The sequence below is a fragment of the Protomyctophum parallelum genome (assembly GCF_964188405.1).
Source record: "Protomyctophum parallelum genome assembly, chromosome: 22".
NCBI classification, from domain to species: domain Eukaryota; kingdom Metazoa; phylum Chordata; class Actinopteri; order Myctophiformes; family Myctophidae; genus Protomyctophum; species Protomyctophum parallelum.
The window spans coordinates 19,190,824-19,203,656 of record NC_139714.1 but is presented as its reverse complement, the minus strand read 5'-3'; the positions used below and the strand labels follow the sequence as shown (position 1 = coordinate 19,203,656).

At 42.1% G+C, this 12,833-nt stretch overlaps 1 protein-coding gene across 1 annotated transcript in view; it reads right to left on the bottom strand.

Annotated features, from left to right (window-relative positions):
* LOC310853802 (anoctamin-4-like) overlaps positions 1 to 12,833 on the bottom strand; it is a 59,311-nt gene that overhangs the window by 23,992 nt on the left and 22,486 nt on the right. Inside the window, exon 13 of the mRNA XM_083758264.1 lies at positions 3,568 to 3,650. Within this exon, the coding sequence (XP_083614390.1) occupies positions 3,568 to 3,650 (83 nt within the window). The remainder of the gene's footprint in view (positions 1 to 3,567; positions 3,651 to 12,833) is intronic.

Genomic DNA, 12,833 nt, shown 5'->3' with positions numbered 1-12,833 from the left:
TTTTCTACTTTCTAATTCTTTGTTTGGCCCTTGTTGTCATGATTTGTCACGACAAGAGTTGGCTTTGTCACGACAAGAGTTGGCTTTGTCCGCGGCGTAAACGTCTTTAATTAAATAAATACTTTCTGAAAAGTCTGAGGAAAATGAACAGGGATTTATTTTCCGGGTCTCTCGAGGGGGCGGGACTGCGACACTCTATATAACCTGCCTCATGCAGGTATAATGATTGGGTGTATAGGCAAGGACAAAACAACATGACAGCATAGTTGATTATCTCACTGTGTTGACTATACTGGACTAAAGTGTACAGGCCTATAGTTATTTCTGAGTCACTCCAACACCCACGACAACAATTAGGAGCTCCTTCACATTGAACCGGTACTTGTTTACCAACTGGAGGAGTTCATGATTGCCGAGGGGGACGAGGGGGGAGGTCACCAAACCAAGAAGGTAGGAAACGATGGAAAACGCAACCCTATAGTGCAGCTAGAGCCACATATTATACTGACACTGTGTGGGAGTCGTTTTATTGACATTTTCATAGTGCTTATGAAGTCAAAACAACAGGAAAAAGCCCTGGATGGAGTCTACACAATAATGCTACGAATGGCACTACAGGTGTCACATGGACGGACCACATCAGAAATGTGGACCTTTATTGGGGACCTACCACGGGTCACGGACAAAGTCAGAGAGAGAAGGATGAGGCTGGCAGGGCACTGCGTCAGGCACCCAGAACTAGAGGCAAGTAAATTGACTCTGGGAACTAACCCAGGGCAGAGCCAGGAGGGGAAAGAAGCGTATTCCACCTATATAGACGTGCTGCGGCGCGACAGCTTGGCTGACAACACTGCAGAGCTCAAGAACCTGATGTTGGATAGGAAATTGTGGAGGGCAGCGATCCAGGAATCGTGAGTTGGTGTTGGCTAGACTTCAACTCTCACAGCAACTAACTAACTATAAAGTCAAACTCAAAGAGATAGGGGGTTGTAAACACAAGAAAAATATAAATTTTAAATATATTTGTTTGCTGTTGGCAAACTCCGTTCTCTCTTTTATCAATATGGATTCATGCGCATGGCAGGCACACTCACGCATGCATCCAGTCTCCAACATGCATGACCTCACAAGCGCACGCACGCACGCACACACACACACACACACACACACACACACACACACACACACACACACACACACACACACACACACACACACACACACACACACACACACACACACACACACACACAAAGCTCTTAGAGTTTTCATCGTCAAGAAAGAGGGTAAAAAATAAAAGTAAACAACAAAGTCTGTCATCCAAGTCTCTAAGTTATGAATTGATTAACATTGAATTAAAGATGGAGTGCCGTGATTTTTTCCACCCTAAAACATCATATTATATAAGGAGGAAGATTTCTGTGTGTACAGTATTTGTTAAAATGTCGTTTTTACATGGACACGCCCACCAGTTCATTATGTATGCCCCGTTTTCCTGGTGGGTGGTGATCCACCTGAACTGAAGCCGCACCCACAGCTGTTGTTGTATGATGGAGAGGGGGAGGGGTTAGTGGAGGGGATGATATTGTGATGTCACTATATTACTGTGTTTTTCTTTTTTCATTGGCACGTTTGACTGTCAACAGGGCTGGACTGGGACAAAAATTCGGCCCGGTCATTTTCGCGTGAATTTGGCCCAGACCGGCCCACCACAACCAGCGCGCAGATAGCAGAAACTCTACTGCCCGCTCCGTCGAGGCACACACAAACAAACAAGCCCTAATACCACCACTTTTACAGAAAAACATAAATGATACAAACCAACAGACAACTACACAACCCTTTGTAGAGGGTTTAATTGTCACTCACTGATACAGGTACAGTACCTGATACAGGTACAGTGAAAACAAATCATGGCGGCCCCAGGGGGGCAGTCAGACAGATATTTTGTGAAGCCACTAAGACAATTGGGACTTCCTGTTGTGGCGCTGTCATTGGGCCCAAAAAAACCCATATCTCCATAGAGGTCCATGTATTTGGGCCCAACTTCACCTAGACTGTATTACCTTAAAAAACATGGTCATGAATACTTTCTGCTTCCAGTCACTAGTTTAAAGTCTCATTTCTCATGTCATAATATTATTTTTGGAAAATTATGGTCCCATTTATAAAAAAGAATACCATAAAGTTGCATATGTTCTGAGGGGCGTGGCTACCATTACAGTCTATGATCGGGAGCCACCCCCCGTTTAGCCTCGGTCCCAGGCTTACTTATCTGCGAAAAGAAAAGCCTGGTCACAACCTAAGGCAGAGAAGCTATCGGCGGTTGTATCCTCCGGAACATCCGTCAAATGTATTTCCCCCGGATACGATATTTTCCCGACCAATCACAACACTTGTTTCATTCGCGGAGAATGTAAACTGATTTGTAAAGCATCAACGATTTCACTTCCGCTAAAATCCCGCAACTTCCCTGATAGTCTTTTCAGCTTAGGTCTTGCCCAGGGTGCCCCCGTTCGAGTCAAAATAAAAACCGGGAAAATGCCCGGTATGCCCTGTGGCCAGTCCAGCCCTGACTGTCAAGGTTTCAGCCTCCAGGAAGAAACCCTAAATAGTACAAAGGGAAGAGATCATTACACATGACAACCACACCAAGGGGTCTAATGTAAGTACTGTCACACAAGTAAACCTGTGAAAAACTATTAGAAATACAAAAAGCACGGCACTCCATCTTTAACATTTTAGGTGCAAGCAACTCTTGCAACCGCCTCTCCCAGTTATGTGGATTGCCTGTGTATACTGTGGGTGTATACATGTATATATATATATATACTTTACTGAATACACCATAATGTACTTCTTTCACACGGCCCTGTCGCTTACCAGAAATTACTGTAAATTATATTCATTGAGTGTCACAAACAACCGTATGACGAGGGATACACAGGCCCTTTTCACCGCAGACATTGTTTCATATAAACACAGCTGTACTGTAGGTAATCAGTGTTGTTTTTTGGCAGCAAATTTCTATTTTAGTTTTAGTCATAGTCTCAGTTTTCAGTTAGTTTTAGTCACATTTTAGTCACCTGGAATGTATTAGTGTTAGTCTAGTTTTAGTCGACTAAATGTCATAAGATTTTAGTCGACTAAATCTACAAGTGATTTAGTCGACTAAAATGTGTTTTGGCGGGCCTTGATGCCGTTGTAATGGCTGATTTTACACTTGCTGAAAATAGCACGCAACCACCAAGTGTAAAATTACTTATACTGGATCTCTTGTCCACTATAGTCCCTTCCTAACATGTTAGTCTAGTTTTTATTTGTTGACAAAATTGTCATTATTTTCCATGTAGTTTTGGTCAGTGAAAAAAAGGTAGTCGGTGAACATTTTTCGTCTTGGTTTTAGTCGACGAAAACAACACTGGAAATAATAGTACTTCTACGTAGTTGTGGTTAATGTACGTACAGTACGTAGGTGTTACCGTGTGCCAGCAGCACTACCTCGTCCTGTACAGTTAACGTCAACGCTGGCCCACAAAGACCTACACGAATTCAATGGACCTTTACCTCCTCTTCTTCCCAGTCGATTAGGTCCCAGTCGTAGGCGAGGACAGCGCGCCGTCTCTTCCAAAACTCCAAGAAAACGGTAGCTGAAACAGATGAAGTTGAGGATCTTAGGAAGCAGTTCGCTGAAACAAATCCATTAGAGGATCTTAGGAAGCAGTTAGCTGAAACGAATCAATTAGAGGATCTTAGGAAGCAGTTAGCTGAAACGAGTCAATTAGAGGATCTTAGGAAGCAGTTAGCTGAAATGAATCAATTAGAGGATCTTAGGAAGCAGTTAGCTGAAACGAATCAATTAGAGGATCTTAGGAAGCAGTTAGCTGAAACGAATCAATTAGAGGATCTTAGGAAGCAGTTAGCTGAAACGAATCAATTAGAGGATCTTAGGAAGCAGTTAGCTGAAACGAATCAATTAGAGGATCTTAGGAAGCAGTTAGCTGAAACAAATCAATTAGAGGATCTTAGGAAGCAGTTAGCTGAAACAAATCAATTAGAGGATCTTAGGAAGCAGTTAGCTGAAACAAATCAATTAGAGGATCTTAGGAAGCAGTTAACTGAAACGAATCAATTAGAGGATCTTAGGAAGCAGTTAGCTGAAACGAATCAATTAGAGGATCTTAGGAAGCAGTTAGCTGAAACGAATCAATTAGAGGATCTTAGGAAGCAGTTAGCTGAAATGAATCAATTAGAGGATCTTAGGAAGCAGTTAGCTGAAACAAATCAATTAGAGGATCTTAGGAAGCAGTTAACTGAAACGAATCAATTAGAGGATCTTAGGAAGCAGTTAGCTGAAACTAATCAATTAGAGGATCTTAGGAAGCAGTTAGCTGAAACAAATCAAGTAGAGGATCTTAGGAAGCAGTTAACTGAAACGAATCAATTAGAGGATCTTAGGAAGCAGTTAGCTGAAACGAATCAATTAGAGGATCTTAGGAAGCAGTTAGCTGAAACAAATCAATTAGAGGATCTTAGGAAGCAGTTAGCTGAAACGAATCAATTAGAGGATCTTAGGAAGCAGTTAGCTGAAACGAATCAATTAGAGGATCTTAGAAAACGGTAGCTGCAACAGATACATTATTAGAGGATCTTAGGGCATGTGATTGCACAAAGTTTGCATCAAAAGGAACCCAACTTTGCATGAGATCTGTATCTATTCGGTTGCAGAATTTTGTACAGCAGCATTTAAGATTGTATCTTTAGATAAATGTTACTTTTAAACACTGCAATGAGTAATCATCAATATGACATCATCAACATGACGGAGATCCACATAGAAACCATGTGGTTTCAGCTGATGATCCCTGTGAAACCTTTTTCTGTTTTGTATGCGTCTATGTAGTTAACATTACTCTAATAGACCCCCAGGTGTGGTTAGAAAGAATATTCAAATAATGTCTTCCCTGTGTATTTTTGGTTTCTCAAAAGGCTTAATGAAAGCCCAGGTCTAAAGGCCCAATCGAAATGACAGTGATATAGTGACATCACAACAGCATCCCCGCCCCTAACCCCTCCCCCTTTATCACAAAACAAGATGTGTGGGTGTGGCTTCAGTTCAGGTGGATCACCACACATCCCCACCCACCAGGCAAACCAGGCATACTAAATTAATTGGTGGGTGTGGCCACATAAAAACTTAATTTTAACACTTTCAGTACACTTATAATACAGCTTTTAATGTTTGTGTTTACACTAATGACGTAAAAATGGCCATTCATTATCAATGGCATTTAATGTTTATGTCAGGACAAAGTTTGTGTTTACACACACCAAAAGCTGGACATAAGAGGGGCTAGCGCCCCTCAAAAAAGGACTGGATTAAAGTATGGGGTGTTTAACCCATTCAGGCCCGACGTCAAAATAAAAAAAAGTCATCTGAAAGAATATATATATTCAAAGATTTGTGCCGCATTTTCACGATTAAAAAAAATAGCAGACCTACACGTACAAGCTCGAGTGGCACGCTACGAGCTTGTAGATCTGCTATTTTTCAATAGCTAAAGTATAATGCTTAGTTAAAACACCAAACGGGGTTCCCGCCCAGAATGGGTTAAGATTGATGTTTTTCATCTTTAAAACATTTTACCAATGAGGCCCCAGAAGACAGACAGAGTTCTCAGGCTATTACTATCAATATTTTAAGTTAATAAGATACATTTGTAAAGTCTGGCACATTTTTGTTTAGTAAAACTTCAGTAAAAATGCTCCTTTCAGTGTCTACCCACTGGGTAGTAACCAGAGGCTATAGGTGCTGCAGAGCAAAGTCCTGTGGATAGTTTACTTATTGCATGTTTATCAGTCTCTCTATTCCAATGGAGCTTCCATAATTAAAGCGAAGGTTCAGGGTTAGCCTTTTCATTCCAATGGCTCTTTGAAGCAGAGGAACTCCTCGTGCATCTGTCCTGGCCTGGCTGTGTCAGTGTCACATTCTTGGAAGAAAGGGCATGTTTTTTATTTTGTCAAGCGAGCAGCTAGGGGATCGAGCGCCTGTGTTGAATGTTAATGAAGTGACTTGGGTGGATATCTCGCTGCAACGTTACCCATTTGGACAATGATAATTCCTAGAGCCAACAAGCAAGGTCAGTCGTCACTCAGTTGCTTTTTTTTCAACCTTATTTTAAGCTGCATTAAAGAAATGGGAGCGCGGGCTGCCGAGCAGTGTACTGTAGATGTAGGCTGCTCGCCATCTGCAGCTGTAAAAGCAACCTTTCTGTTATAACAGTATAGGCTTACATTTCATAGAAAGATTTCCATGTGTTGTGTGAGTTAAAAGTGTCACGTTCATGTGTTAGTTACACTCATGTGTTACGTTCATGACTTGTCAATACTTTATAATTGTATCAGTAATTAGTTATATATATATTCTTTCATAGTGAACGTTTTTAATTCAAATTTTAGCTTCTGGGGGGGGGGGGGGGGTGGGTGTCTCTGGAACAACATATTTTCAGATGGGGGTCCACGGCCAAATACAGATCATTCCGCGGGTCCTTGATATGAAAAAGGTTGAGCACCAACTGACTGAAAACTGTCAGGATTTAGAAGACATTTTGTAGAATCGTGCCCAGGTCTAATTAGGTTAATCGGTTGCATAATTCTACACAAAGTTTTACATGTTTTACCACATACTGAGAGGATTGTTGATATTGAAATGCTATTATCTGTCATACCGATATACGTGATTTTGACAAGGAAGATTTGAGACTGCATACCGTCGACATACTGACTTTGCCCCTTTCCCTCCTTATAATGTTCAATTACCATACAGTGACTCTAGTATTAACATAATCACATCACAGCATGATTAAATAATCACTCACTATCATTTACACTGTTCGGATGGGAAACACGTGTTTAAAGTATATTTTAACAGAAACATTGCATCGAACTTGTGAAGTGCTTTTGGGGATAGAGGCCCGGCCTCAACATGCGATTGTTGTGTTGATGTTGTGTTCATGATTTTTGACTAGTAACGTGACCCGTGGGTGTCTATTTAAGTGGGTGGATCACTGACATCTTGAGTTTGACCAGATGAAGAGCCTTGGCTCAAAACTTCGTCAATAAATTCATCTTTTGGAGCATATGAGTGTGCGGGTTCCCTTCTCTTTTCACATGATTTTTGGTAAGCCATATAATCTCCCACTAATTACAGGCAAACAGCATGAGTATCAAAATCCTGTTTGACGCTCACTGTCACATATAACGCCACAACTTCATTTTGCACCGAAACATGTAATCATGCAACACACATTTGTAGTATTTTTGGTGCTCAAGTGAAATGGACTCTGTGTTGCTTCTAGGCTCATATTTGGGGCAGATCGTTCATGATTTTTGTAAAATAGGCCAAGCAATGAGCAAGCACACTTCAGAAGGCAATCGTAGCCAATCGGAATGGGTTCTGCAAAATTTGAATGAACATATAAGTAATGTGTAACAATTTGTGCAAGTTTTGGACAAAATGTGTAGGAGTAGTAGCAAAAAACTGTGTTATGAAGAAAATGCCAACGTGGTGTAAAATGTTCAGACTGAAATGGCCTATATGGGGAGTTGCATTATGATTCTCAATATGAATTTATGATTCTCAATAGTTAAGCGTAAAGCCGGCATGGTAATGTAGGAGTCGGCTGGAGTCTGTATCTTGTATTCATATATTCTCACTATATTTCTCAGCTTGCAGATTTACCATTACGCACGCTTCTTAACACACCTTCCAGTGAGGTGTGAATAATGTGCAATATCCTCCAACACCCCGCGCGCCATCCACAAAACGGTCCATTTTGCATGGTTCACAACACGAGCTAAAGCAGAGCCATGTGTTTGCACAGCAGGTCTCCGGGAGCAGTGAAGAGGAGAGGGGAGGGGAGCGATGAGTCTTCCCCGGAACCAGAGCCTTTCCCTGGGTTCCTCTGGGCCAGAGGTGACCGAGTGGGACCCAACAGCCCAGATGTCACCCACTGGTGGTGAGTATTAGCACACAGTTAAGACTGCATGGGATCGACTCATTCTGCAAGTTTTCCAATCGGGTTTAGAACTGGCCGATACGGGTAAAGCTAAATCAGGGGCATCATAGTGCTATAGGGCCTACCCATAAACTATAGTGAAATCTTATGAATATGACTACCGGTAATAGGTTATTCAAATAATTATTGGTGTAATTAATTACAGTAATTTGGTATAGTCCATGTTATATTGTAGCTCATAGTGACTGGCTACCAGGGCAGGACTGGGACAAAAATTCGGCCCGGGCCGATTTTCGCGTGAATTTGGCCCAGACCGGCCCGCTACAACCAGCGCGCAGATAGCAGAAACTCTACCGCCCGCTCCGTCGAGGCACACACAAACAAACAAGCCCTAATACCACCACTTTTACAGAACAACATAAATGATACAGACCAACAGACAACTACACAACCCTTTGTAGAGGGTTTATTTGTCACTCAGTCACACAGGTACAGTGAAATTATCATGATGGCACTAGCAGAATGGCAGCACGCCCGGACCTTTCCTGGTGGCCTGCCGCCTATTTTATTTTTTTTCCTTAATCATGGCGGCCCCCTACGGTCGCGGCCCACCGGGAAAATGCCCGGTATGCCCGGTGGCCAGTCCAGCCATGCTGGCTACGAAGCGTTAACACGGGGGAACAATAACATTGCAGTGACTTCGGGGGACTTCGTGACCTCGACTGGATCACGCTAGTCAGTTCGGGAACCAGAACCAGGCCTTCCGTTGTCGGAGAGCCTGCAGTCATTTGGTCTCATTTCTCATGTCTTGTGTATCATGGCCTTGGGGGACCGATGAATTATGCAAGGTTTCTTAACCGTGAAAGCACACAAATGATGATGATAATGTATTAATAATTTACGATTATGATACGATTATGATTGATCAGACAGAAATGAATGAACCCACACACACACACACAAGTACAGTACTACGTCATAATATCTCACCTCACCTCACCTATCCCGTAACCCCGGAGGGTCGTCACAGCTCTATAGCTCCATAAGTGCAAAATCACCACAATAAAACATTTACAAGAGATCGGGTTTCCACAGTGTGACAACGTCTGAATATGCCAGGCTGTATCAATTATTCATAACCTGCAGCAACAGTGATGGCGACGATGCCAATAACAAGCAGCACGTCGTATACAGCCTCGGTGCCAGAGAGCACATCCAGGATGCTCTCCAGCTTGGATGCGTTTCAGAATCTAAATGGACAGTATATTATAATAGTGGGCGGTGTTACAGCTGGTAGGATCGCTTTTAAGTTCAGTATGAAGGTGCTCTAGCCCATTTTGACCTGAGATCAGATTCTAAAAATATCTTCTACATCCTGACAGTTTTCTGAAAAAGCTATGTTTCTATGTCAGTCGTTCTTCGACTTTTCAAAAATAGCAGACCTACAAGGTCGTAGTGCGCCACTCGGTGGCGCGCTATGAGCTTGTAGATCTGCTATTTTTCAATAGATAAAGCATAACATAATGCTAACACCAAAAGGGGTTCCCGCCCAAAATGGGCTAGAGGTTTCATGTGATATCTTTATTTGCCTGCTGGCTTAATATAATATTGTCTTCTTCTTCATCCATAAATAATAAAAAACTTTACTTAGACGGACCTGCAAACTCATAGAGGACCCCTGGACCCGACGAAAAAGGCGACAAAGCTCCAAAATCAAAACCCTGGTTTACTTGGGGGATCTGGGGCATTGCTTGATAATATAATGTATACACGAAGGCCTAACTTGCATTGCTTGATAATATAATGTATACACGAAGGCCTATCTTGCATTGCTTGATAATATAATGTATACATGTACAGGCCTGTCTTGCATTGCTTGATTGCGAATTTAAAGCAGCATATCAGAGTAAAAGCGGTAATCATTTATTGCAGTGGTTTTCAATCCTTTCCATATCAAGGTCCATTATTTATATACTTTGAGCCACGGACCACCATTTGACGACATTTAGCCTCTCGGACCCAAGACACACACACTTCAATGCTGTATTGATGTGGTACCACACTATAGGAGAGGATTGATAGATAATTTTGTTTATTTTATGGGTGAATGGTCCTTTGACCTTTTGACCTTTTAATCTGGTTGCCCTGTGTAGTGACTTCACGCTGTCTTAGTTAGTAAGAATTATTATTGCACTGTCTGTCTAGAACCCTACATGTATCTGACCTTGAAGGCCATGCAGGCATTCTCTTATCAGCTCGCCGAGACTGTATGCCATAGACAATTTATCCTTTAAAGCCGAGCCAACCTCTGTGCTCTTCTGGTTTAGGGTCTGTGTTTTTCCATCCCGTGCCCAGAACTGCATATCCCTTTGCATTGAGTAGGATGTTCCTCGGTCTTGCCACGTCTGCTTGGTACCATTCTCCATTTTGTATTGAGGAAGTATAAATACTGTCTCTCATTTTGAGAGACGGTAGAGAGAAACCAACCACCCACCAGACCCTACGGGGTCGGGGTCAATTCGATTGTAAATTATTATGCTGAATGTGGATCTTGTTCTGTCTCTCTGAAACAATATATAAAAATGACTAAAGCCTCACTTTGATATGGATGTCTCTCCTTGGGTGGACTCAGGTAACATTTTGGCATTTATTGGGTAATCCTCCTGATGTAACATTGTTCATTTTGGCTATTTACTTATAGTATCCTGGTAAAAGCTAAAGTTAAGTTTATATTGTAATTGGATTACTCCTAAAAGTATTCTGAGAGCTCCGGTGCATCTTGGCTCTCTGCTCCGGAGCGCTCTCAGCTACTAGCTCTCTGCTATCGAAGCTTATCATTGATCATTCTTAGTCTTTATTTTATAATACAGTCCTTGCATTTTCATCTCATGATGGGATAATAAAATACCCATCAAGGATAACCGGCAAACAATGATATAAAAAAATAACTATTCTTCCACATTCTCTAAATTGTGTAGACTTTTTGTAAATGAAGTAGTGCAGACGCTTAACAATAATTTAACTCTTGAGAGCTCAACATGAAACCAGTTAAAGATCTAATAAGGGTCCATTTGGTTACAAACTCTCCATAATTTAGCTGGGGACCACCTGACACCCGCTCAAGGACTGATTTAGTGACATCCAATTGTACACAACACCCCTCAACTAATGCTGTACAGAACCACCCCCAAATACTTTGAACCTCTCTAATTACTGTTTTGAATAGTTCAAATAGCGGAAAGGAGGCACTGGAGCAAAGACATTTTAAGCCCTTATTTTATTATCATAGAAGTAGCCTTGCCGAGCCATGAGGCCCATAGGGCAGGAGCCTATGTCCTGTTTCTGTAGCGGGAGGCAGCTTGATGTACAAGTACACCCCCTTGACATGACGCTAGTATGTCGCAGGGACTTACCCCCAATCCAACCCTTGATGCTGATTGTCAAGCAGGGAGGCACTGGGTCCCATTTTTTACGTCTTTGGTATGACCCGGCCGGGGATTGAACCCCGACCTCCCAGTCTCAGGACGGACACTCTAACCACAAGGCCACTGAGCTGGTATTTTATTATCATGGTGCAAGTAATAATCAGACCAGTCTGAAGTGAGTGGTGCAACAGTCAGCACCCCCTGTTGGTGCTCTAAACATAGGGACGGACAAAGGGACATTGTCCCTGTTGGTGCTCTAAACATAGGGACAGACAAAGGGACATTGTCCCTGTTGGTGCTCTAAACATAGGGACGGACAAAGGGACATTGTCCCTGTTGGTGCTCTAAACATAGGGACGGACAAAGGGACATTGTCCCTGTTGGTGCTCTAAACATAGGGACAGACAAAGGGACATTGTCCCTGTTGGTGCTCTAAACATAGGGACGGACAAAGGGACATTGTCCCTGTTGGTGCTCTAAACATAGGGACGGACAAAGGGACATTGTCCCTGTTGGTGCTCTAAACATAGGGACGGACAAAGGGACATAGGGACTGTATTGCTGTTCCTTGGAGTGCACTCCAAAAGCGACAACGTTTCGATGCATCAGTCACATCTTCGTCAGGTCATGAAACTAAAAGCTGGATATAGAAGGGACTAGCAGCCCCTCAAAAATGCACAAAGGGACTGGTCAGTGTTGTTTATGTCGATTAAAAATGTTCGTCGACTACCTTTTTTCAGTGACGAAAACTAAATGGAAACAAAATGAAAACTAAGCTATGATGACTAAAACTAAGACTAAATGTATTTCGTTGACAGCTAAAAACTAATTTTTGTGATCGGCTATTTTCAGCAAGTTGATTTAGTAGACTAAATCAACTGTAGATTTAGTTGACTATAATCTTATATTTAGTCAACTACAACTAACACTAAAACATTCCAGGTGACTAAAATGTGACTAAAACTAAATGAAAACTATTCAAGAGAAAAAAAATATATATATATATATATCTAAATGTGCTGCCAAAAACAACACTGGAACTGGTAGACAAAGTAAATCAGTCTAAAGAAATATTAACCACTCCACTGTTGTATTTGTGAACCATAAACAGTTAACAGAGCCATCGTCCTGATAGCGGTGTTGACCTTTGCCCTCCAGCTGGGCACAGCGGTCTACCTCCTGCTGAAGTGTTGGCGTTACGACAAACAAATACGGCAAGACACCACGGAGCTCTGCAAAGGTGAGCGTTCACAGCATTTTGCCTGATTAGTCGAATTGTCTTAAATGGTCTTAGTTTGTCTTTGATTATTAGTGTACCGGTATTTAAATAAACTTTTTTGTGTTTTGACTGAGAGCCTGCCATCGCACAACCTCCAGCTTTTCACCAGAG